The 25406-nt window shown below is 37.7% G+C and overlaps 1 protein-coding gene across 4 annotated transcripts in view; it reads left to right on the plus strand.

Moving 5' to 3' along the window:
- Positions 1-15672, plus strand: part of MTRR (5-methyltetrahydrofolate-homocysteine methyltransferase reductase) — a 33801-nt gene extending 18129 nt beyond the window's left edge. For 3 of the 4 annotated variants that reach the window (XM_030041668.2, XM_030041666.2, XM_030041667.2), the window contains 8 exons: positions 2725-2813; positions 4478-4658; positions 6482-6524; positions 6974-7160; positions 9442-9560; positions 10995-11087; positions 11174-11353; positions 12346-15672. In XM_030041668.2, the coding sequence (XP_029897528.1) occupies positions 2725-2813; positions 4478-4658; positions 6482-6524; positions 6974-7160; positions 9442-9560; positions 10995-11087; positions 11174-11353; positions 12346-12490 (1037 nt within the window). In that variant the 3' untranslated portion in view covers positions 12491-15672. The remainder of the gene's footprint in view (positions 1-2724; positions 2814-4477; positions 4659-6481; positions 6525-6973; positions 7161-9441; positions 9561-10994; positions 11088-11173; positions 11354-12345) is intronic. The other variant, XM_030041670.1, reaches the window with a different exon arrangement.
- Positions 15673-25406: the final 9734 nt, after the last annotated feature.

Below are 25406 nucleotides of genomic sequence, written 5' to 3' on the forward strand. Positions count from 1 at the left end.
GGGAACCCCCGTTGTCCTTGTTCCTCTGGGACAGACCCCCTCTAAACACACCTGCTTCTTTCTCCCAAAAAAGAAGAAAAAAGAAAAGGTCCCAGGAGGGTCCCTGCTTTGTAACAATCTCCCTTTGGATCAGGGCTGGTCCTGAGCACCCTCAAGCTCAAGGCAGTGTCACCCCGTCCAGGGCCCAACAACCATGCACAGGCAAGCAGCAAGAGACTGGGTGGTGTGGGGGGATTTCACAGGTATGCCACTTCTGCTGTTTACACTATTTACAGATTTTACAGAATCAATCACATTTGCAAAGGAAGCAATGAAAAGGGAAGGCTACAGTGAAGAAGGAGGTAATGCAGGGCCAAAAGCATCAGATCTTCACAGGAAGATGGGCTTGAAATTTTGTCCCTCCTGAATGCTAGTAGGTTTTTCTGTGCAAATCAGAGCCCTGCTACCTAGCTGTATAAAATTGTGAGTCTCTCTCTAAGTTAAAGACAGCATCAACAGCACGTTCAAAGTGAAGGTCTCCTTGAATAGGCACAGAAAGATATTCTCTCCTTACTGCCTATAGTAGTTTCCTTTCTTCTGCTATACTGATGTTGCAGGGAGGATGTAAAACTGCCCTAACAGGGCACTTTGAGTGTCAGAGCACCTTCCATGTGGAACAGAACCTGTATAGCCAAGTGAACATAGCTTAGCCCCTTGATTGTTCTTGTATACCAAAAAAACTGTTCTTCCAAGGCAAAGTTGGTAAAATAATTGAGTGAAGCTTGGAATATCAGTGCTCTCATCCTATGTGTAAATAATCCAGGATATTGCATCTCTGGCTGCCTAATGTAGCACTAATCGGGGAAAAAATGTGAAATAATGCATTTATGCAATGTTTTGCTATATCTTGTATGTCATATGTCATGCCTGTTTGTGAATCTTAATGAACGATAATGGAAAGGAGGATGATAGCAATGGATTGCAGCACAGAGAATCAAAGTTTTTGGTTCTGTTCTTGAGTCTTCTGAGTGACCCAGAGCAAATCATGCTGACTTCTTACACTTGCCTTGGATACTTGGCCAGGACCTAGCAAGTTGCTGCTGATCCACTGATCTCCAGTCATGGCTTGTACAATGACTTTCATCCACTGCAGTTATGAAGTTAAATGGTTTAGGATCAAACCCAAATTCATTCCTTTGGAGCTGTGCTGGTGAGCAGAGACTCATTAAGTTACTATAACTTAATTACTTCTTGTTACCAATCTATACTAAAGAATTCAGCTCTCTAATGGAGCTTTGCAATTCCTAGCAATGTTCCAGAGCTGCTTTCCTTTTGAGATGGTTGTCTCTTAACTGCATTCACATTTCTGAGGAATTTGTAATAGTTACTACAGACTATTATGGTTGTGGGTTTACTGAATGAACAGAGCTGAAAAACCTGGGAGAAGAGAAGAGCATGAACAGCAGGCTGTGCCTCTGCTGCATCTTCAAGATTTACCAGGAATTCCAGTGAATTTTGTTCACAACCTCTCTTTGTTCAGTCTATGAATTCTTTGATGAAGTAGATGAGATCAACTGAGAGGACAAAACAGAAATTATTTGTAGTCTGGTACAAAGTCTATTGTTCAAGTTCTGGGTTTCTGTAGTTTTTTTATTGTATGTGTGAGCATCCTAGGAAGAGAATTAAGTACTACTTGTAACATGCTGTCAGCATGTTCAAGACAAGGAAGTTTATATAAATGTGAAAATGGATGCTTCTTTCCTGCATTATATTTATGCCAATCCTTTTATGTTCTAAAAGTAAATTTTGTTCTTTGTAGTAAGGGTTCAGTCAAGTAATGCTGATATGAAGAGGTAATTTAACAAGTTATATAGGTATATTCTTGGAGCGAAAACTCTGTAGTATTAAAGGGCTCTTGAGCACGGAAAAAAGCATAGTAAGAATCAGTAGCTAGAGGTCAAAACCAAGCAACGTTGTCAAGAGAAATCCCAGCATGCACGTTGGGTCTGTAAGGAAACGATTTGGCACCTGCAGGTCTTATTAATTAAAGGTGTTTTGTCACATAAATGCTCTTATATTGCTTTGTGGGTTAACTTAGAATAGCTGCTTTAGCATGACATGGCATGAGGCTGGTAAGTCTGGCTGCATGCTAACTGACTCCATGAAGGGATAGATGGGATGTCAGTGTACCTCCTTCCCAGTAGTGGAACCTGTAGAGAGTACAGGAGGGATTATGTGCTAGTACAGAAACCTCTTGGATCTGTTGGGCCTCAGAAGCTCCACCTTGGCACTGGCTGCATACACCTTTGGCTACATCATTAGAAAACTTCAGTATGTTCCGATTTTCAGGAGTGCTTATTGATGGAGGGGAAAAAATGTGTATGTTCCTTTCTCTGGTAAGCATTCCTCTGAATTTCTTCAAGGTGGAAAGTGGCAACAAAGCCTTGAGTGGTTTAGAAATGAAATTTATTTGAACACGCATGTATTATACCCCTCTTTTTGTTTCCTGCTTTCCTGATAAGTTTTGACTTTTCATTGGAAAAATTGTGATTGATACTTCAAAAAGTTGGAAAACTGTCTTGCTGTTTACTTTATAATTTCCACTAACCAGCTGGGGCTCAAACATACAGAATTGAATGCAGTTTAGATCTCTTGTATTTCTTGAAGGAACAAGCACTCTGTGATGCCATTTTTGGATGTTAATAGATGCATGTTTTGTTTTGTTTTTTTCTCCCACTGAACCAGGAGCAGCTCGTCCACAACACATCCCTGAAAGAAGCACTCTGAAATTCATTCTAACCTGGTGTCTGGAAATAAGAGCAATTCCCAAAAAGGTGTTTATGTGTTTGTTCTTTTAAAGATAAATCCTTAGTAATTCAATGCTGTATGGCCTCTTACAGATCTATCCTTGCTTTGTGTGTAGTTACCATGTTTCTTGGTGAATAAGGATTGACTGTTTGTATGCTGCTGTTTGTACTTTATTCTGAGGAATTTCACTTGTGGGACTTTATCTGGCAAGCTATGAGATACTGAAATCTCTATTCCTGTTCTGCAGTACCTTGATTCCTAACTAGTCTGGAAGTAAAGAGAAAAGTGTTAGATATTTGGTGCCAGATAACTGGAAGGTTGACTGAACCTGGCCCCATAGGCATTTTAGAGAAATCATTCTTTCAAATCAGAGGGAGCCATATCTGTCAAGTTTTGTCACTGAAAATACGCATGTTGCTGTATGCAAACGTACCATAATGTCTTTTAAATTATTTTAAAACTTTAGCGTTTCAGTAACCTGGCAGAATGCAAAGAAAGATTTTTGCTTGTACAGTATTTGTTCCCACAACATGTGAATATTATCTTCCTTTCATTCTGTGCCTGCAAAAAGCTGAAAGCTTGCAACTGGAAATGCATGTGTATTTCTGGTATTGTCAAAACACATTTTAAAGATAACTTTGTATGAAGGATGAAGCTAAACAGTTGTGTTGGTTGGGTCTCTGAGGGAAATCAGTTTTTGGAAGGACCTTTTGACTCAATTTAGTGGATTTTGCAGCAGAACAGAAGAGAACCTTCCAATTGTTTCAACCTTTTCAAAACTGCATTTAACAATTTTGAAAATTTGTCTCAAGAATAAGAGTAGGCAGAGAGTGCTGGCTGGGGAATATTGCCCAAGCCAATTTTTATAACCTATCTGCTTTACTACCTGTTCAGTGTAGAATGTCCTTTATCTAACTCCATACTCAAAACTATTGTCTGGAAGCTCAGTGTTTGAGCACACTCAAATTACTTTCCAGGTATTCATTTGTGTAGAATATGTCATCTGATCGCACTTGATGTTTTGGATCACTTTTCTTTTATGCCATGTGTCTCTTTCCATGTTGCTTTTGGAAAAACCTTGTAACTATTTACATCTGATTTTTACTTTATATCACAATGCTGAATTTAATTTTCCCTTAAGAAAAGCTCGCAGTACTATTATGTAGGCATAAAGTATGGAATAAAACACCACAGTGATATTTACATGACTCATTAAATACCATACTTTATTTACAGTAATATCTCTTCTAAGGCTTTTTATTATTCCTTTCCTAGCTTCTGTTACTTAACAAATGGTGTTTTGTCTTGAATTAATTTGTGTTATGGAGCTGTTTACTTAACTAAAGTGCAAATACATAAATAAGAAAGCCTTTCATAAATTTGGAAATTTTCAGGGAATGGGTTGTGCCTGTTTATTTGTCTCTCCCCTGCTCAGGCTAGGTAGGATTTTCTGATCTGCTAGCTTGTCCCAGACATTAGAGGAGCAGCCAATTAAAAAAAAAAAAAAAAAAAAGAGAGAGAGAGAAATATAAATTTTTCATAGTAGGTGAAAGTGTGCATTGGGAAATAAATTGTATTATCCATTAACCCATCAGGTGACTGCTTCCTGTCCCCAGACAACCCAGTTTTGTGACCATTTTCCAAAATGGACAAGTTTTTTTACCCTTCACTCTTATTTTCTTCCCTGCAGGCATTTTTGCGAGCTCTTGTAGAATGTACCAGTGATACGGGAGAAAAACGGAGGCTTCAAGAGCTTTGCAGCAGACAAGGAGCCTCTGATTACACACGCTTTATTAGAGATTCTAATGTTTGCTTGCTGGATTTACTTCATGCTTTTCCAAGCTGCAAGCCTTCACTTAACCTGTTAATTGGTAAGTGTCTGATTTAAATATAATTAGATTTGGTTTCTGAAAATCCATCAGACTAAATGTTCAACTTCCCAAGGAAGGGGAATAATTGTTCAGTTAACTGCTTTAGAAATATTATAGTATCCATAGTGATCAAACTAAAGCTATTGTTGGGGATCAAAGCTCTGTTCTCCAGTTTGTAGTCTTTGGCCTTCATTCTGCAAACACTTAGGCACATATCTATGCTTCAGCTGACTCTGGATTGCTCCTGTGCATAAAAACTAAGCATAAGGTGTTTGCAGGATTAGGGTCTTTAAGAAACAGTTCATCAACTGTTTACAACTGAAAAAGACATGTTTTTACAACTCCTGATTTCCCTTGTTCTTTTCTTGTGCTTTACCTGTTAAAATGGAAAGCTTTGCCCAGTATATTTGTATTTATGGAATGTCCAACACACTCACTGGGTTCCTTATATGAAACATTGAAGGAACAAGACTCCAGCTGTAACCATCTCAAATACATCTGAAAATACTGGCAGTTATTTTCCAGATTAAAAACCAGAATTTCTTAATATGCTTCATTATATGAAACAAAAAATTGCTTTTTATATTCTTGCAATCGTCTTCTCCACACCTACACCAAATCTCTCCTTCTTAGTACACTGTGGGGATTTAAGAAAATAAATACAATCTCTGCTTCACTTTATACAAATACATGATTTTTCACAGTGAAAGCAAAAACACTTAGCTTTTCAAAGTGGTATGGAACATGCTGTAGCAACTGAACTGAATAAAAGGAAATTTTGAAAGTTTTTAAAATGTGTTGCCCCAGGGAAGTAATGTGCTGAATGGACTTAGCGCCTTCTTTAAGTGATTTCACTGAACTAGCTTTTCTTAACTCTGACTCGCAACTATCTTATGTAGCAGAGCATCTTTAAAATATGTCAGGATGTCCAGGTACTAGTTGGAACATCTGCAAAACAGTGGTACATGTGGAAAAACAACTAAAAAGCAGTTAAACTGCATGTTACCCTGTTACTCCACTGTATGTTTTCTGGCATTTGCTACACCCAATTTTTCTCGTATTGCTTGCTTATTGTCACCATTCCCCATCACATTGTTCACTTAGTGATCGGTCTGTCTCCTTTTAATATGCCCTTCTCCTCAGCCAAAATGTGCAGTCTGCATGCAAGTCATTCCTTTGAAGGCACCAGTGAGTTTGACCTTTTCTGTATATGTGCATACATACATAGATATAAATGTATGTGTGTGTGTGATATATATAGTGGATTTCTCATTGAAAAAATGCCCAGTAAACTTCTGTCTCTGTTGGTTTTTTTTTAGCTGTGATTTCAAAAATTTGCTTAGGTACTCATAGTGGTTTGAAATTGAACTGGCATATCTGCTTCTAGGACATGATATATAGGAAACTTTCAATCAAGCAATTCCTATTCTGAGAGCTTTTGAGGTCTTAGATGAGAAGTGGGGAAAATTAAATTTCAAGCTTCACCTTGTCCACTAGCTACTGGCATCTCTTCTGTGCACCTTACAGTTGTTTTTAATTGACCAAGAACCCCATAAAATAACTGTTGTGGCCTCATTTTATAGGATCTCTAACAGATGTTCCAAAAAGTCTAAAAACATTCAAAGTAGAGTTCATGTCTTAATAGCTTATTTCCGAACCACAAACACTGAATGTTAATAGGATAAAATTACAGTTCAATTATAATATGCTTGTAATCTGTTGTAGTGTAAACACTGATTGTATGATATTTTCATTTTCATTGGGGTGAATCAAATAATAAGTGATGCTTTTTTTTTCTTTTTTTTTTTTATTTTATTTTTCAGAACATCTCCCTAAATTACAAGCCAGATCCTATTCAGTGTCAAGGTAATGAAATATTCAAACTATATCTCCTTGGTAATTTAGGTGTGCGTTTTTCTCAAATGTGTGTGTGTACGTTATGATCTAAAGAAGAAAGAAAGGAATGAAGGATAAAACCTGAGGGAAAAGTGATTGTGTCCCTGTTGCAAAAAACCACAGGATTTGACTGTTTCAAACAACATTGTTTTGAGTGTATGGCAAGACTTTGGTAGAGTTCTCAAGAACAAGCTCACACACACGTGAATCTGGTAGGAATTTGGATTCCCTTCTGGAGGCACTGGCCTCTTGACTCCAACCTTAAGGCGTTTTCTAGCTATATATAAATATCATATGGTTATTTGAACACTGAGAATCTTGATTTAATTGAGGTGGTTTGGGCTGCAAATGGACCTGCTGTGAGATTGTACAGCTATCTCTCAGGTTTGGGGTTTTTTTTTATACTTTTGTCTTTGCAGTTCAAACTTATATCAGCCAGGAAAACTGTGTTTTGTATTTAATATTGTGGAGTTCCCTCCCTGTCCCGCTAGACCAGTCTCACGGAAAGGAGTGTGTACAGGGTGGCTTGCTGAGTTAGTTGCACCTCTACTACACCCCAATAAAAACACTCTGAATACAAAAGGAGGAAGCTCTTCAACTGAAAAGGTATGAATATTAGACCTAAACTCCTTAACTGTTAAATTTATGCATGTTTGAAACAACTGCAGGTTTCTTTGTTCACTGCTCTGATATCATGCAGGTGTTTTGGCAGTATACACCTTCATTTTGCAGTTCTACCCTACCTGTAAGTTTACCCTTCCCTCTGTAACATGTCTAGAACTTCATTGCTAAGTTGCTAAACTTACATTTTACTTTATCTGTGGATACCTGAGTTGTGAAACTTCCCATTGCTGAAAGGCCAGAGTTGTTTTATACCCCACTGAGTCTTGGATGATGTTTTTGTGGACTAAAATACCACTGTGCAATTAAATGGTTATGACTGTTAGTGTTGTAGGAGAGAGGCACTTCGTCACTTCCAGAAAGGGTGCAGGTAGTAGGAGAGAAATTGTAAAACTGACTTCTTGTCAGCTCTCACAGTTTGCAAAGGCCCAGTTATTGAATATGACACAGGGGACAGTTGTCTGTGGTATTTCTGATGTGCATCAAAGATGGTTTGGCATGGTGGGTATTATTAGGAGAAGGTACTCCCCGCCCCTCCCCCCCCCCCCCCTTTCCTTTCATGGCAGAGAATCTGTGTAATTAATTGGTCTCAAACTTATTAGGTATAAGCTAATTATTAAAAATTTGGAATTCTACTACATAATTAATATGACAAAAGAACTACTGCTAGTCTAATCTATATTTGATTAAGAAAAATGGAAACAAGCATAGAATTCAGTTACAAGAAAACTGTGCCAATAATTCAAGGTGTTGGTCTGGCAAAATGGAAGGAAACCCCATACAAGTTATCTTCATTTTTTAAAACTAACTCAAAAGACAAACTGATTAATATGTGCATCATATATCTTATTCTAGTATTCACATCTGTTATTTATTTAAAATATAATTGATTTGCAGTATATTAAAGATCAAACATGAAAAAGAGGTGGAGTTAAAAAGAAAAAAAAAGGATTATTACAACATGAGTCTGAGTAAAGTTCAGAACTATTTGCATCTGCTGTGCAAGCTAGAATTCAGCATATGTAACTGTGCAGCAATACACGTAGATTGCAGAAATATGTGGAATAGCAGTACAAAATAGATGAGTGTGATCTTATGCAGAATACCTTAGATTAATTGAAGACACTTTACAGTATAAATGTGTTTACCACTTGCAGTATTTTTTAAAGGAATGACCGTTTGGAATCATTAATAGGGAAAATGTCCTCCTAACTCAAGCGTGATTTGAAGTAGTAAGTGTAACAGAAATACAAATATTGCCCCTCACCAGCAAGAATTATACTATTTTCTTACCATCATGAAACCAGAAAAATAATCCTTTTTAACGTTGTAGTATCTGTAGTGAATTAAATGATAAGAAACGAGTAGTGCTAAACCACTCAGGTTTACAGAACAAAGTTTAAATAACTTGGTCTAGTGCTTCACTCCTTCCTTAAACTTGAAAGTAAATTCAAATCTTTTAATAATTAATATGCAAAATAAATTGGATGTTTGCTTATGACTAATGGATGAAGCTCTGCTATGGCTGCTGCTGAGTCTTGAATAATCTTTTAAAGAATTAAAAATAGTCATCTATCGTTTTCTATATATTATGTTAGCCATGCCTCAGAGAATAGTTGTAGAGCTCCTATGAAAATTACATTTAGACTTCCTTTCAGACACAGATCTGAAGATCAGAATTAGAGTTTATCGGTGGAGTGATATGAACCATTTTCCAAGATCTTTGAGCAGTTATGTGCCTCTTCTCACCCATATGCATTTTTGGAGATCATGTAAAACTTTATGAAAATTAAGAAAGAGAGCTCAGGATCAGTAGGCTTCGATTCACTATAAACAAATCCTCACCTCCACTGGAATATTTTTAGATGTTCACAATGTAAAAGAAGGTTGAGTTGCCTATAATAGCAATAAACTAGCTTTACATCCCTTTGAGTACCAACACCAAACTTTCCTTGAATTCTGTAACAGTATTCCCCACATTTATGGTCCAGTCAACTTTCATATTCAGAAACTCATGTTTGTGTGTTTTTTCTCTAGTCTTCCTCCAGATGGATTAATAGGTTTGTAAATATGGTGTGGTTTTTTTCAGAAACTCATGTGAAATTTTATTCTAAATGTCTGTGTGGCATTAAACTCTGAAGCTTAGGATATGGAAGGGTGTTTGGACACATACACTATGTAAATACCCTGAAGGTTCTAAAAATTTCATGGTATTTTCACTGCTTAAAAATATTCTTCAATTGTATTCTATGTAATTTCATTTTAGATATCTATTTTTGCTCGTCCAAACAATACTTTCCACTTACCTGCAGACCCATCTGTCCCATTGATGATGGTTGGTCCAGGAACAGGAATTTCACCATTTATTGGTTTCCTACAACATAGGTATGTACCAAGTTGTTACGTGGAGAGCAGCCTTTCTATGTTGAAAACCTCAGGTTTTGAGTACAACTGCAACTTGTACTTTCATCTGACTGTATTTAATATCCGTAGTGAATATATGAGGAATTGGGTGAATTGTAGAAACAGTAATAAGAAATTAAGTCCTTTACCTCTGTGTTGCTAGTGGAAGTCCTGTAAGAGGTTGGTAGTTTTTAGAAACAGTGTTGATTGGCTTAAGTTTGGTAATCAAAATCCATTTTCTCCAGAAGGGGCATCTATATTAAAAGCCTTGGCATGATGAATGTCAAGTTTTCTCCCACATTTTCTTATTTCTGTGTGTTTACACGTTTTGATGTTTTAAGATGAGGAGCTTGGCACCTGAACCCACAACTGGGCACTAGTCTTGGGTTTTGTGGATTTGTATTTGAGGGAAGGTAGTTCCCTTTTTCCCCCCTCCAACTCCAGCAGCGTAATTTTGCAAGGCAAAGAGATGCTTGTTCAAAAAGTGACAGATACCACATCACCAAGGAGGTGTAAAAACATGATCATTTAGAGCAAATGAAGAACGGGAAGAGTGGAATATTTGGGTGGGAATGGTTGCAAGTTTTATAGGTAATCAACATATATCATTCCTACGTGAGTCATTAGTTCCGGCAAGATAATGGAGTTTCTTGTGTCCTGTAACAATTATTTTTAAACTATTTTATTTGAGAGAAAAGTGAAATTTTGACATGATGTGTCTGACTCCATGCTTCCGCTTTAAGCAAATCATTATGTACAATCCTTACTCCTTAATTTTAACTCCTAAATATACCTTTATCTCTCAGAAGTATTTTGCATTTTATTTTAAAGGATTTATAGCATTTCATAAGCATTTGATCAATGATAAATGAAATCTCTATCTCAAAATGTAACTAGAAAGTTGCAGCTAACCCCCCTCTAAAGTAATACCTTCAGCATTATTTCAAGAAAATGCAGTAACTCTCCTGATGATATGGTAGTAAATAGATTGTTATTCATAAAGTCTAGCAGGTTTCTACAGCTAAATGGAAAGCATGCTTAAAACTGCTTTGTGCTGAGTTTTCCCAGGTGTTTTTATAGGGCTTCCAGTGAAGGATAAAGGGTAATGATCTCCTTATTCAGCAGTCAGGATAGTTTTTTAAGATGTTTGGAAGCGTCAGTCTTGACTATTCCAATATAAAACTATGGCAAAAAAAATCCCTTTGAAGTTGATTGATTTTGAGCTGGGCCAAAAGTGAGTAGTCAAGAAAATCAAATAAGGAGGGTTTTACTGTGATTTACCTTAAGTTGTTTCATATTTCTGCCAATCCATAGGTTTATTAAAGCACTATTTTAAATGAGAATTAGGTTGTAGACCTTTTAGATTCTGCACTTGTTAAAACAGGATTGGATTTTGATTTTTTTTGGTCTGTTTAGGCAAAAGCTCAGAGAAGAACATGCAGACTGGGAATTTGGAGAGACATGGCTGTTTTTTGGTTGTCGGCATCAGGATCGAGACTATTTGTTCAAGCAAGTTCATTATTTAGCATTCATTTTGTATTCATGAGGGAATGCTGATCTCTGAGCCATTACTAACAGTTTTTATTGCCTTTCAGAGATGAGCTCAGATGTTTTCTTGAAAATGGCACGTTAACTCATCTTAAGGTTTGTTTCTCAAGAGACTTTTCAACTGCAGGAGTAGCCCCGCCTAAATATGTGCAAGATGTCATTAGGCTTTATGCTAAGGAAGTTGCCAGAGTCCTGCTGAAAGAGAGAGGTTACTTCTATGTATGTGGGTGAGTAGCGTGCAGATGGACTGTCTCAGAAAGAACAGAGTTAGCAGAAGTTTGAGGCTTTAGAGAGACTTAGAGCTGTCTGAAAGAAAGGACCAACGTGATGCTGAAAGAGCCTTCCCTTCCTGGAATCCTAGAATTTCATCACTATGTCCGTTTTTTCCAATATGGTCTTGAAAGCATAGCTTGTAGCCACACAGTTTCAGTGGTTGCTTTAGTCACTTATTATTTCTTCTTCTTTTTTAGTATTCAGTTAAGCTATAGGAGGTTTCAAGCTGAAAGATTTCTCCTGAGAAAATGAGATATTTGAATACATGTAATGATAAACTGCACAGCTGTGAGATAGCAAGAGGCTTCTGCTGTTTTGTTGGCTTGGGTAGGCCAGAATGCTAAAACTCTGTAATAGTAATATATTTTACAGTGGGAAGTTTTATTTGTGGATGCTAACTTACCTGGAGGTTTGAGATCTTTAGGAAGTTTGCTGATAAATGGACAAACTGTTTGAATATAGAACCCAATGTCAATATGTTCTTCTGCAGGAATAAATGCCAGCTATTTGTATTAAAAATAGCATTATTAGTAAGGGGGGGTTTTGTTTTGTTTGTAGTTTTTTTTTGGGGGGGGGGGGGTGTTTGGGGTTTTTTTTTATATATTGGACCCGTATGGTGATACAATAATAAAAAATTACTTCAGCAGGTCCAATTCTCCTTAAAAGAAAACAATTACTCTGTGACAATTCAACTAAGCTTCCAAGGGTTTTTTTCTTATAAATTACAGCATGCTGAAAACTTTGTAATGTTTGATTGAGAGAAACCATTGTCACTGTCAATGCTCAGCTACATGAAAACTCAGTGAGAATCTTGCCATACAAGCTATATTTTTGTTTGGGATTTTTTAAATGCCTCTTTTCCAATATTATCCTGCCTCTGAAGCTATTGATAAAGAAAAAGTGCACTGTTATGCATTTTCCTCCCCCCCCCCTTTTTTTTTTTCAGAGATAAGAAGCACATGGCTGATGGTGTAAGTGATGCTGTAGTGGACATTTTAAGCATGGAAATGGAAGCTGACAAATTGGAAGCAATGAAAATCCTGGCCACGCTTCGAGAAGCAAAACGATATTTGCAGGATGTTTGGAGCTAAATATTTAGCTTTTCCTATGCCTTTGTAACACAAAAGATTTTGTTTCAAACATAGGCTTTTGACTAAAAGTCATTGTCAAAAGTGCTGTCTGTAGTCACCCAAATCATTGACCTTTCAATCAGGAACATGAAACCTTTTAAATGACAACAAACCAGGCTGCCTTTTGAAGTGTGGGTGTTTTTAACAGTGTTACCTAATGAACTGTCTCAGTGCCTTGATTCTCTCATTTTGAGAATTGGTTTAATGTAGAAAGTAAAAACTTCTGCACTAGTACAAGTATAATTGTATGTTTACATTACGTCATGTATTTTCTCCTATAATGCGTACATAAAGAAGCTACAGAGTAAATATGTTACACATTGATCTATTTACCATCAAATACATTGCTGACTTGCCAAGATTTAATTGAACACTTCCTAGATACTTCCTGAGACTATTTATATTTTTTTCAGCTTACACAATGACAGTAACTGGAAAAAGGAATGAATGTTCAGTGTTGCACAGAAAGGTTACTGCAAAATTTCAACGCTGAAGTTTTCCTTAAATATTTAGCTTTTTCATTCTATCACTACATCATATCTCAAAGTTTTGCTACACATGCTAATCCTTATCATATTTTCCTGCATAAGTCTTTTGAAATTATTTTCATTCCTGTCTCTAAAATATTTGTGGTTTAATTTATGGGCAAACTCACCAGTTGCATTGAATTTGGTTGCTGGAGAAATACTGCTGAGTAAATATTTTCTCAGATTACTAAACTAATGTGTTTTTTTTAAGTTGAAGACATAGTAAAATGTAGTGTTTTGAAAGCAGTTGCCCTTACATATGACAATCCACTGCAAAAATCAAGTTGTTGAAAGCAAATTGTTGAAGTATCTGGTCTTCTTTCAAACAAGGGCCATTTGGAGTGTACACAGGTGAAAGAGTAAAAGTGTCAGTCATCCATGCTTCTCTTCAGATCCCTCCTCTCTTCCTTCTGCTTTTCCTAACTTCTAAACATCTGTGTTGTCTTCTTGGTTCCTTGTCATACTTAGATCTTTAAAGATGAACACAAAGTGTGAGAGAGTTTTTTAGACAAATCATTGTTTATTTCCTAGGGAGAATTCTTGTTTTGTTTTGCCTTATGTATAATCCGCTTATTCCAAGTCTTGTGGTTGTCTAGTGATTATTAGTTAATTGGTGGGTGAATCAAGAAAAACATATGGAAAAAATAGGACAATCAGTTAGAATAAAATTATGTGTTTAAAGAATAAACATTCTAGTGAAGTGCATGTTATTAAGGTTTTGATATAACCTGTGTAATGATTATTTAAATATCCTTGGAACAGATCAACTAAAATTTTCTGCAGAAATTCTTCAGCAGAGTGGTTATATCAATCACTGTCAAGTAATCTCTACAAAAAAAGCTCCATAGGGAGAGATGGCTTACAGTAATCGCAGACTGTATTTTTTGATCTTTGGCACATAAGAAGGGAAGAAGTGCTTCTTTTTGAAAAGTACTCCAATTTTAAACTTTAATGGAAATGACTAATGTGATACAAACATCAACATTTTGCATCAGCCAATCACCTTTAATGGTTTTTAAAATTATTAATAAAAGAAAAAGCTACCAGTATTGCAACAGTAAAGATAAATCATTAATTACCTTCTGTTAACTGGAGTTTGTTTGGAAATAGCACTTATTATATCATGTGTCTTCTCAGATAGGATTTATGGTTTTCAGTGCTACTTGGAAGTTCTTGGAGATTACAGAGAAAACAGTGTTTTTCTGACTGCAAGTTGCAGCTTTTCCCAGATCTCTTACAGGCATTCATTTTTATCATATCACAATACGGAAGTTGCGATAACCATTTTAGTAATACTACAGGTAATAGCATAGCACCTTTTGGGATATTAACAGTTGAGTGTTCTTTTCTGATTGTGTGCATTGCATTTGACAGGGTCTGATCTACGACTGATATTCATGTATTTCCCCGCCCCTGTTACCAATTCTCTACAAAACTAAAACACTTGGATTATGTAGTAATGTAGTGGTAAGTCTGTAGTGAAGCACATGAGCTTTATTATGATCTCTTAGGACAATAAAAAATAGTTGCAGCTTACTCTTAAATTTATAACTGCATGGTGCGAAGCCCAAAGTTCAAACAAACTGGAATAACCCTAACAAACACCACCACATGTTACCTGAAGGAAGTATTTTTGCATTCACATTCGGTGACGTGGAATGAGCAGGAAAGGCAGGGAGGAAAGGACTTCTGTGATACAGGAATCATGGGGATGGAGAAGGCTTGCAATAAGAACTGTATGTTTTTCTTAATTAAATTGTGTCTCCGTATAATTGGATAGTGCCAATCTATGACTCCTCCTCAGTGTGCCTTAGAAAAGCATTATGGGATGGATTTTACTAGTATCTCCTAAAGCTAAGCAGCGGATTTTTTTAACGTCTTTCAGTTTTCTTTCATTAGAGGAATATCATGTATGTGCTTTTCCTTGTAATTCCAGAATTGGTTACAGAATTCCTTTGTTGTTTAAAAGAAATAGTGAAGGTTATGTACTGTTTCTTACATTTGAGAGGCTTATGGTCTTTATGCTGGTAACAAGGACTGGTTGTTATGCTAAAGCTGTTGTTTCCAGAGAAGCATTAATGGTGAAGCATTCCTTATGGCCTATTTTCTCATCACTTTTTGAATGTTATTCTGAATTTGTGAAATAGGGTTGATGTTACAATTTCTCTTTTAATCTACAGTTTCAAAATAGGATTTACTTTTCAAGTTACTAAACTCATGCCATATTTTTTCAGTTTGCTGCTTCTAAGTTCAAGCTGACTTCACTGCATCTGGAAGCAGAAGTAGTGTTTCCATGTTTTTTGCACCTTTATTTCCTCTCCCTTCCCCTAATCTCCCAGCTTTTCAGAAAATCTAGAATATTGGCAGAAATAGGATCAATACAGCTCTCTGAAGATACTGAGCATCTTGAGAAGTTTCTTCTGAAAAATTACAAGGCCAGATGAGAGAAATGTCAAAATCACAGAACATGGCTAGCATGTCCATTTAAGGATTGAACTTCACTACTGAATGGTACCTTAGGTGTTGAATGGCACAGGAATGGGGAGGGGGGGAGGTTATTGGAAGTAAAAGTCAAAGTTGATTAAGTCTCAAAATAAAATAAGCTTGTGGAATAAGGCAGGGGATGTGTTGCAAACCATGGAGTTTGTAGGCAGTTTGAAAATGTGGAAACAGCTTTTTCCCTCTTTCACCATTCCAAGTTATCAGCAACCATGATTTGGAGATGAATCTGACATCATTTTACCCCAAATGAAATGTTTTGTTCTAAGGAAACTTAGATCACTGAGCTAAAACATTTTGCTGGGTTCTCCAAACATTGGTTTATTTGGTAAAATTGACTTGGCCTCCATAAATACTTCTGTTCTGTCCAACTTTGTGAGTAGGATAGGAAAAGAATTTAAAACAAACAAACAAACAAAGAAAAAACACACACACACAAAAAACCCCTTGGCTGATTTACTTTTGCTTTTTACCTCAAAGGAGCAGGGCAACATCAAGTTGTGTGCTGTGCTGGTTGAACCTGTTTCATGCATAAGCCTTATCCTATTTTTGATCGCTCCCGGGGAATGTGTGGTGTATTGCTGTCTGCTTGTTTCCTTTGGAATTTAAGCCCCAAGGCCACAGTTTTGGCTTAACTGCATTCCAGTTTTACTTTGGAACTAAAAATGGGGAAACAATTATTAGCTTAAGAGAAAATGAGTCTGCTAAGGCTTATCAGTGATGTAATTGGGAATTGTGCTCATAACTCTCTTCCTTTCTGTCTTTGGTACTTCTGTTATTCTGTCTGAGCACTTGCCAGCTGTGTACATGATCCTAACAGCTATTACTCTGCACTGCTCTTAGATGAACTTGCCTTCATTTTATACAAAGGGAAACCCAGGCAAGGAAAGGAGACCAAACTGCCCGAAGTAAAGGAGATGAACAGAGACTTGAGCTGCTGTTTTTCCAAGTGCCATGCTACTGAGTAGCTCACGAATCCCATCTTTCTCATGCATTTCCTCACTAATTGCACTGTCTGATATCACAGAACATCTGGTTACTTTCCAAAAGAGCCAAGGTGTTTTGTAATGATAAATTTGAGTAACTTTTGCACAGTGGGATGGAAAATCTAAGCCTCAGGTGGGATCCACTTTGTACGTATGTTTGTATATATTTCCCACCAAGGACCTTTAGTCTGGTCAGCGCGAGAGAGGGACAACCGCTGCTTGGACGTGGCATCGCCGCCAGTTCAGATCAGGGCCTGATACAGACTGGCATGTACGTGTATACCAGGGAGTGTTCTTGCCCTCAAATTTCATCCCTGAAAGAATGCACTTTTAAGTGTATTTTTAAATAAAAGCCCAAGCCTATATTTGCCAAAACTTTGTGGTTTGGGTTTTGGGTTTTTTTTATGTTTCATCACCTGGTAGTGCATCCAGTGTAAGAGAAGACAAGGTCACACATGGGAACGTGTGTGTTTTTCTACATGTGAAACCAGTGTCAGACGTAGCAGTACCTCTCGTGCAGATTCCGGAGGTCTCTGAAACGCAGGTACTGCTTGGCTTATCCTCAGGAACATGGTGAAATCGTGTCGTGGGGGTTGGTTGGTTGGTTTGTTTCCTTGGTTTTTTGACAAGGTGTATTTTTGATTGTTCCCATCCACTGCACCCACTGTTAGGTGGTAGCTTCGGGTATGTCCTGCTCTTAGGGGGACTCGTGGGACTGAAGGATTTTTCTCTTCCTTGCCCAACAGAAACATCTGTTCAGCAAGATACTTCTTCTGGTGGAACCATCTTCCTCAGTTGACCCTTCATCCTTCTGTAATGATTTTAATTTATTTTTCTTGTGCTTTCAGGTTATTTTTTTAATAGAGCCCAGCAGCGAGAATTAGTTTCCATTAAGGCTTTTAAGAGCATTTACCAGGCAGGTTATATTGTTCAGTTTTTATTCAGCTGGTTAGAGATGATCAAGACAGTGAAAGTGTTACTATTCCAATATATTCAATGAAAAAAATAATCCATTTCTGCTTGTTAGATGTTCTTCAGTTTCCTGCTTGTCCTTTGCGGTCATTCATATTGCTGCACAGGGCAGGAGATGTGTGGAATGCCAAAGTTAGTGGCATCTGTGCACTTTCTACGTGGACTCTTCCATTAATCAGTGGCTTACTGCGCTGTTAGTTATTGTAAATACTCTGAAAATCCTAACTTTTTTGAAACCATCCCTGAATGTTATGCAAATACTTCTCCAGCAGTTATATTTTATGCTGCCTAATAGCAATTACTGTTACTAGACAAAGATGTGTTGTCACATAAACCATATGGAAAATATATACTGCATGTTTTACCTAAATGTTATCATGTAGCCTTACTAATACTACTTCCCAGATGATAGTATATCTGTGTTGTTGAGGGTAGAAATATTTTGTCAGGTTCCGTGCTTGGCTGAAGTAGTGTCCATGGTGGATATGATATCAGATGCCCATACCTGAAGACTTTGTGCTTTTTAAAACCTTTGTCAACACCATGCTATAGATAATTTTAAATGTATCTGACTCAAATCCTCTGCTTGAATGGACAAATTCAGCTGCAGCTATATATAGTGCTAAATTCCACTTAAATAACCATATATATTCAGTCCATTATTCTGTAGGTGATTTTTTTTTTTTTTTAAATAATAAAAGAACACTTACAGCAAGCAGATATGAAATGACCTGCCTGAAGCTCAAAGCTCAACGTCAAGCTTTACGGTTCACATGAAGTCATACGCTTGCAACTTTTATATTCTATAATGTAAATATGGATATTCTCATTGCATATCTATGCATTTAGCAGTTTGGCATGTTGATGGCTTTGCACACCCAATTTATTAGTGTCTCAGTTTCACTGGATGTCCCTTGTACAAGAGGGCCTTTTTTTTTTTTTTTTTTTTGAGTAGCTCTGTCATCCTGTGTCTCAACCTGACAGCTTCAGATATTTTTCCTGCTCTTCAAATGGAAACTTTATGCCTCCATCTCTGGATCCATTTCACTTCAGTTACGCTTCATCTGAGTTGGGAAGTCCAAAACTGAATCCAGTAGTCCAACTTCAGACATGATAGTGATTATATAATAAATAACAACAGAATATTTTCAGTTTATTTTCTATTCTGTGCTGTTTTTTGGGGTGTTGTGGAGGAACAAAAATGGGAGAATCGCTGCATGCCTGCTGGTGATTACAGGAAGAATATTACATCGCTAAAAGTTATGGTCTACAAGCCCTGGTCAGTTATGATGAATTGAGAGATGAATCTACATTGGCAGAATGGTACAAGCAATTGATTTGGATCTGAAAATTGAGCTGGTTGATACAATGGTTTAATATAGGAGCTATAGACTATTTTAATGAATCTTGAGAGTCTGCTCTCCAGTTGAAGAAAATTTGTAAATATAAAAAGCTCCTCGGTATTATTAAAGTTGCCTATCATAAAGAAATCAAAATACTTTTAAATTGATGGGAAAAGCAGTATGTCAATTTGTTTAGTCTCAAAACCCTATTCAAATATGTTTCATGTTGAAAAAATCTGAGTTTTATACAAATGCAAATTACAGTCTTGAAAAGTTGATTCAGCACCACTACAAATTACGTTCACTTTCATTAGCATTTGAATAAATGCTCCACTTCTGGGGAAAAGGTTTGTCACGCTGACAAAGCAGTTAAGGCCAATTGTGCTTATTAAAAAAGAAAAGGTCCTACAGTTGGTTTGAAAACAGCAGTTTTGTAAGGCTCCATCAGTCAGGTATATTCATTTCTAATATTGCTTAGATGATCGATTGGTTTTCCTTAACTTTTTTTTTTTTTTTTAAATTAATTTTATTGTAACTTGCTATAGAAGATCAGCAAGGCTGTTACCAGTATTTTCTCCTCCATGGTGGCACAATGGCATTTTTTAATTGTTTTTCAGGTGTTGTAAGAAAACGGTGTCAGTTGCCCTTGCTTTATGAACATCGCCAAACCAAAGAAGAATCATTGGGGCTGTGACTACTCCGCGTTTTGGGGCAGGGCCAGGTATTAAAATCGGCACTTGTGCGTACATGTGTCTCCTCCTGCGTGTCTGTATGAACTACTCTGTCTTCCAGTTAAATGCCAGCTCCCTGCTTGTGGGTCTTACAGACCGCTACTTCTTGAGACTGAGGTAACACTGCGCTCTTTTCCTTCTGGGGGGGACAGTTTCCTATAGAATAAGCCACTCTTCGTGTCACCAGCACTCCTTTTTGTTTTCTGTAAAGATGAGAAAGGAGCGGTATATGAGCTACCGAAACTGCAGTCAGATCAGCAGCTTGTGGCTCTTGGAAGAGACTTTTCAAGGCAGAATCTCTTTTTCCCTTTTTCATGTTACAGGTCTTAAACATGCTGGGAGGGGGTGGTATTGGTGCCAATGGAAGCCCCAGAGGCACAGCTTGACGGTAGTAAATTTTTAGGTTTTCCTTGCCTAAGAACAGCTGGAGCAAATACAGATAGGAGGGGGAGAAAGGGATCCTGTAACATTTTTTAAATAAATGATTGGATGTCCAAGAATTTCATGCAAGCTGGTTTTTAAACCATCTGTTCCTATGAGAAGCAGAACACACTGATTTTTTTTTTTTTAAGTTTTTTTTTTGTAAAATTCTCAAACAAAAAGCTAATTCCTAAGTAGAAATGGCTATATTTCTTTACCAATGGGCAAGTTTGTTAAGGCTCTTACAGCTTTGCACAAGAAGAGTATTGCATTTTAAGGTAAATAGAAACATTTTTCATGTTTGTAAAACTTCCTGCAAAAGCCAATTTAGAACTCATAGGAAATGGGGATAATAATTCTTTCAGCAATTTGTAGTTGTTTTGCTTTTTCTTTTTTAATGGGCTGTGTAAAACATCTTTGTTTTCTTTATACACATGCATGTATATATCTAAATCTAAATCTATATACCGATGCATTGCCAAGATCTCAATTTAGGTTTTGTCCTTGCTTTACAGGTAAGACAATAATTTGAAATACCTGACTGGATAACTGTGTCCTTCAGTTTATACAGCTGTATTTTTAAGATATATGTAGACCTTTATTCAGAAAACGTCAAATGAACACTTCCAAGAGAAAAATAGCCACTGGGTAGTTCCCTTTATTCTTTCGGGCTATCAGAAGGATGTAGGTTTTTCCTTACTTTTTCATTTTGCATAGAGAAAGAACCTTATGAGCGTACAAATGGTAAATAAAAAGGAGGGCATAAATCTGTATCCTGCTGTACAGATGTGGTAGAAATACTTATTTCCCTCATTCTTTGTTTCTTGTAGTGCCTATAGCATGCTAGGGGCTTTCAAACACATGAAGAAACACAGCTGATCTAGTTCATATTAATCTCACTGACTGTAAAGGCTTTTGTAGAGTTGCATATTACCAGCTGACATTGCTGTCAAAATACAGGGGAATGAGAGAATCTGTGTATTTTGTAAATAGGTTATTATCCATTCTTTCTATTTATGTGTTCAACATGTAGATGTGAGTCCACCCTACATTATCTTTGGGAGGTCATGACGACCAGGAGAGGTTCCTGAGGCTGGAGGAAAGCAAATGTCACTCCTGTCTTCAAGATGGACCAGAAGGAAGATCTGAATAACTGCAGGCTGGTCAGCTTCACCTTGGTCCCTGGGAAGGTGATGGAGCAAATCCTCCTGGAAACCATTTCCAAGGGCAAAACGGTGACCTGGATTAGTTGTCATGGATAATGAGGAAATAGTGCCTGACCAATGTTTTGTAGCCTTCTAAAGTAAGACGACTGGCTTGCTGGATCAGGGGAGAGCAGTCATTTTGATGTCGTTTGATCTCAGTTGCAGTGAGGCTTTCAACACTGTCTTACTGATGAAATACGGGCTAAAGAAGTGAACAGTGGGGTGGATTGAAAACTGGCTGAACTGCCGGTCTCCACTGGTTGTGATCAGCTCAGCTGGATGCCAGTCACTAGCGGTGTGCCCCGGGGGACAGTACTGGGTCCAGTCCTGTTTCTGACTTGAGCTCCAGGCACTGGAAAGATATTCCCCAAGGAAGCCTAAAATGAAGAGGGAGTCCTGCAGAGGTTACTCAGAGCTTGCGCATCAGGGAGTTTGAGGTGTGCTTTGGTGCCTCTGATATCTACAGCATTACGTGGTGGTTTATGGTCTACGTTTTGTTTTCCTGACACTTAGTGCTTTCTGAAATGTTCAATATTACACATACTTGGAAGGGGCAGGTTAGGGGAGGGGATTTCCTGGGCCATGGCTGCAGTCTATCCAGTAGAGCTGTTTCTCTTTCTCTGATGTTTGCATTAAAAATGGTCACATTTGTTTCCTAATAAAACTTTATGTTGAAGTTCAACAGTATTTTTCCATTATAAGATTTTCAGCAGCATCTTAAGTGCTGGTACGTGACTATGTTTGTTTTGTGTTCCTGCTTTCCTTTGGGCCAAAGCCAGATTAATGTCTTAAAAGAAAATATTCAAGGCATGGTATGAACTTCTGCAATTTACTACATCTGGGCAAGTTCATCCTCAACAGAGCTAAATTAAAATCAAACTGGTTGACTTACTGTGAGTCAGGCTACAAGAAAGGGTGCATACAGGCTTCAGTAAGACAAAGTATACATGCCAGCTGGCCTAATAAACCAAATTTTGTTTTATCTTTTTACTGTTGGGCTCGTGCGAAGAATGATTACATTGCTATTTTTTTGAGTCGTGTATTGAGGCTCAATAGTCAGCTTTGATCTGGACAGAGATCCAGGTTTCAGATGATCACTTATAATCAGATTTCTAGTGCATCTGAAGAAGGTGGTTAATACTTACCTGTAATGTTGATGTGCAGGGTAGACAACTCTGAAAGTTTCAAGTGGAAAGTCCATGCTAATATACAGCTAAGCCTACTGGGGCTAACCCACAGCACTCTACTTTGAAATAAGGGACTTGCGGGTTTTGAATGCGTGTGCTCCTATCAGTGAGAGACTCTGTAAATTCTTGTATTTATGACCTGGTGATGGCTGAATAGTAAAGTGAACTGTTTCACAAGTTATTTGTCATCACCTTGTATGTGCAGCATGCCAATCCATGTTTTATCATATATGATAAGATAGCAGTTAAATTACTGTTAGGAGTTCTGGTTCATTTTGCCAAAGATCTCCATGAAATTCTTACTCCGCTCACTGGTGAGTTACGCTTACTTGGGGCAACACAGTTGCTTTAAATTATTTTCTCATTAAAAAGCATAAAACCTCCACAAATATATAATTTTTGTTAAATGACTAGTTTTCAGATTCTGTGTGGCTCTGAGTATAAACGTTAACCACTGTAAATCAAGGTGTTTCAAATGTTTTATAGTATTATGCACATTTTATTTTAACAATTTATCTCATGTCATGCGATCCTCCATTATCAGATTGTACAAACCACCTCCTTGCCTCTTAATTCTTGTATAATACCTTATCGCCAACTCCCTCTGTTAATTGTATGGAAAAGCTGGACTAAAGAGTTCTTTTTCTGTAATGTAACTGTGTAGAATCTTTGAAAAGGTGTAGCTAATTTCTCTGTTTTTTAAATTTTCTTTCATGCTTCTTTGTCCTTGCACCTTCACGTATATACTTCTGTCACCTGCTTATCTTCTTTTGCAGATGCATGTATTCCTCTGATACCCTCTCCTCTCTCTTCTGCACACTTGGGGCTGGGTTTCTCATGGTGGAAGGTATCCTGTTGGCAGTTTGAATACTTGCAATTGAACATACCTACTTCCAAAGCTGGTTCTGCCCTCCTGAAGGTATCTCATGTTTTCCATGCATTTTTGTGTTTCATGGCAATAGTCCAATGGCAGCATCTAGGCTGGAACTCTGTCTCTTTTTTTCTCTTGTAGAGATCTGGGACTTCTGTTGCAACAAAGTGTAAAGATACATACAGAAATGGCTGAAAGCCAGGTGTCGGCAATGCAAGAACTTTTTCCTACCTCTTGCTGTGTATTTCAGAAATGACTGCTATAAAATTCCCCTTTTTTAATAGGAAAAATACTTTATTTGTCTCTTAATGAATTAGTTCTGTGTCTCTGAACTCATACCAAGGAATTTCTGCAGATTCTGGGTTGTCCTCTGCAGAGGATATGCCCTTCTTCTTCTCTGACAGACCATTCAGAATAGAGAAAGAGATGGAAATACTATTGTTTTATCTAGCACTGATACTGGTGAACTCCTAGTGAATATGATGCAGATAGCCATGTCATCCTTCGGGTTTATTTAATTCCAGGTTCAAAAATCTCCTGTCAAGGGAAACCAAAAATATACATTCATAATATACATGCACCCAGCACTGGTCGTGTGTAAGGTGACAGAAAAAGAGTGTGCATCCTCTTTTTCCTTTTCTTGTCGTCACCCAGGCAGAGTCTGTGTGTGGAAATCAGCCCCTGGTAAGCCAGCAAATAAGTGATCAGTGATCGATGCAGCACACACAGATTTCTGTTGCTGTAAATCTGCCCATGGTATATGCATCAGCCTTTTTTTAAGACAGGAGGAGAAGGATCATTAAAGTGGGAATAACGTATCTGAACAGTCACAAGTATTAGTTTTCAGTATACTTGGTTTTCATTCTCAGATTTTTGTCTCCTTGCTGCATGCTGCGGTTAAGATTTCTTACAAGGCGCCTGTGATTCATTGCTTGCATCGTTCAGAGTAAACAGAGCGGCTTTTCTGAGACAGGCGGCACACCTTATTTCTGCTAGCAAACTGTAGTAGAGGAGTAAAATAAAGGCAGTTCTGCCACAGGTGGGCTTGCTTTCTGAGGAGGCAGAGGATGCTTGCACTGCTGTCAGCTGCTGGGGACTCTACTGTCTTGCCGTCAGCTTTAATTTGCAGTTGAAGTTAGATAAAAATTCCATCAAAGTCAGGACCATGGGAAATATGCTGGACCAACACAGTCAATCACTGCGTTGAAGGATGAGTGCTTTTTGGCCAGCTCATGTTCCTGGTGAGCTAGTGTTTTGGAGAGTGGCATGCACATCTGCCTTCGGTGAAGTCTTTGACCTCTGCAGGAGAATAAGTGTGCCCCGCAGTGTGTTGCATGCTACTGAGTACATCAGCAGTAGCCTCCTGTGCTCCTCAAACGCTCTTGCCTTGTTACACGAAGAGTACATCACCAGTCGCTCATTGCCAGGGCCTTGGGCAGCTGCAGTGCCAGAGAACACATTTTGGTGGTGTTTATAGTATCTACCTTCTTTAAGGTGGGGAAGGGTGAAAAGGGTAAAATGCTTTTGGAAATGGCAGCCCAGGTGATGTTAAAAGAAGTTGTCTGCCATTATCTTGTAGAAAGAAAAAAGTAAGGATAGCACTAAGATTTACTAGGAGAAAAAAATGTCTAATTGCTTTAGATAAAATTGTTACTCTAATTAAAATAAGGCAAAATATGATGTTATATCAGAAGTGAACAGGGATGGAACTTCTGAGCAAATAATACCGTCAATCAGCAGAAATCTGTGCTTGGGTATCTGCATCAGATCTTATGTCCTAAATTAAAGATTGTGGGTGGATGGCACAACCTCTCTGTAGCCCAAGTCTTTTGTGAAATCATCAGTGAAAACATAACGTTAAGGGTGAAACATAAAAGCAATCCATTGTGTCTTTATTTCAGATGATCAAACATGTTATTTGCAGTGTCCATCCTCATTGTGTCACAGTGAATAATTACTGCTATGATCTGTTGCCGTCTGTTGTTTGTGTTCTAGTCTAGCTAATACCTGACAACCCATTTCTACAGTTTTACATTCAGTCCGTTGCACTTACCTGTCATTACCTATATATTCCTCTACTCTCTTTCCACAGTTTTATTTTTGCCGATTGGATCAGAGAAAGAATACAAGAGCTCT

This window comes from Aquila chrysaetos, chromosome 18 (assembly GCF_900496995.4).
Source record: "Aquila chrysaetos chrysaetos chromosome 18, bAquChr1.4, whole genome shotgun sequence".
Classification (NCBI taxonomy): Eukaryota; Metazoa; Chordata; class Aves; order Accipitriformes; family Accipitridae; genus Aquila; species Aquila chrysaetos.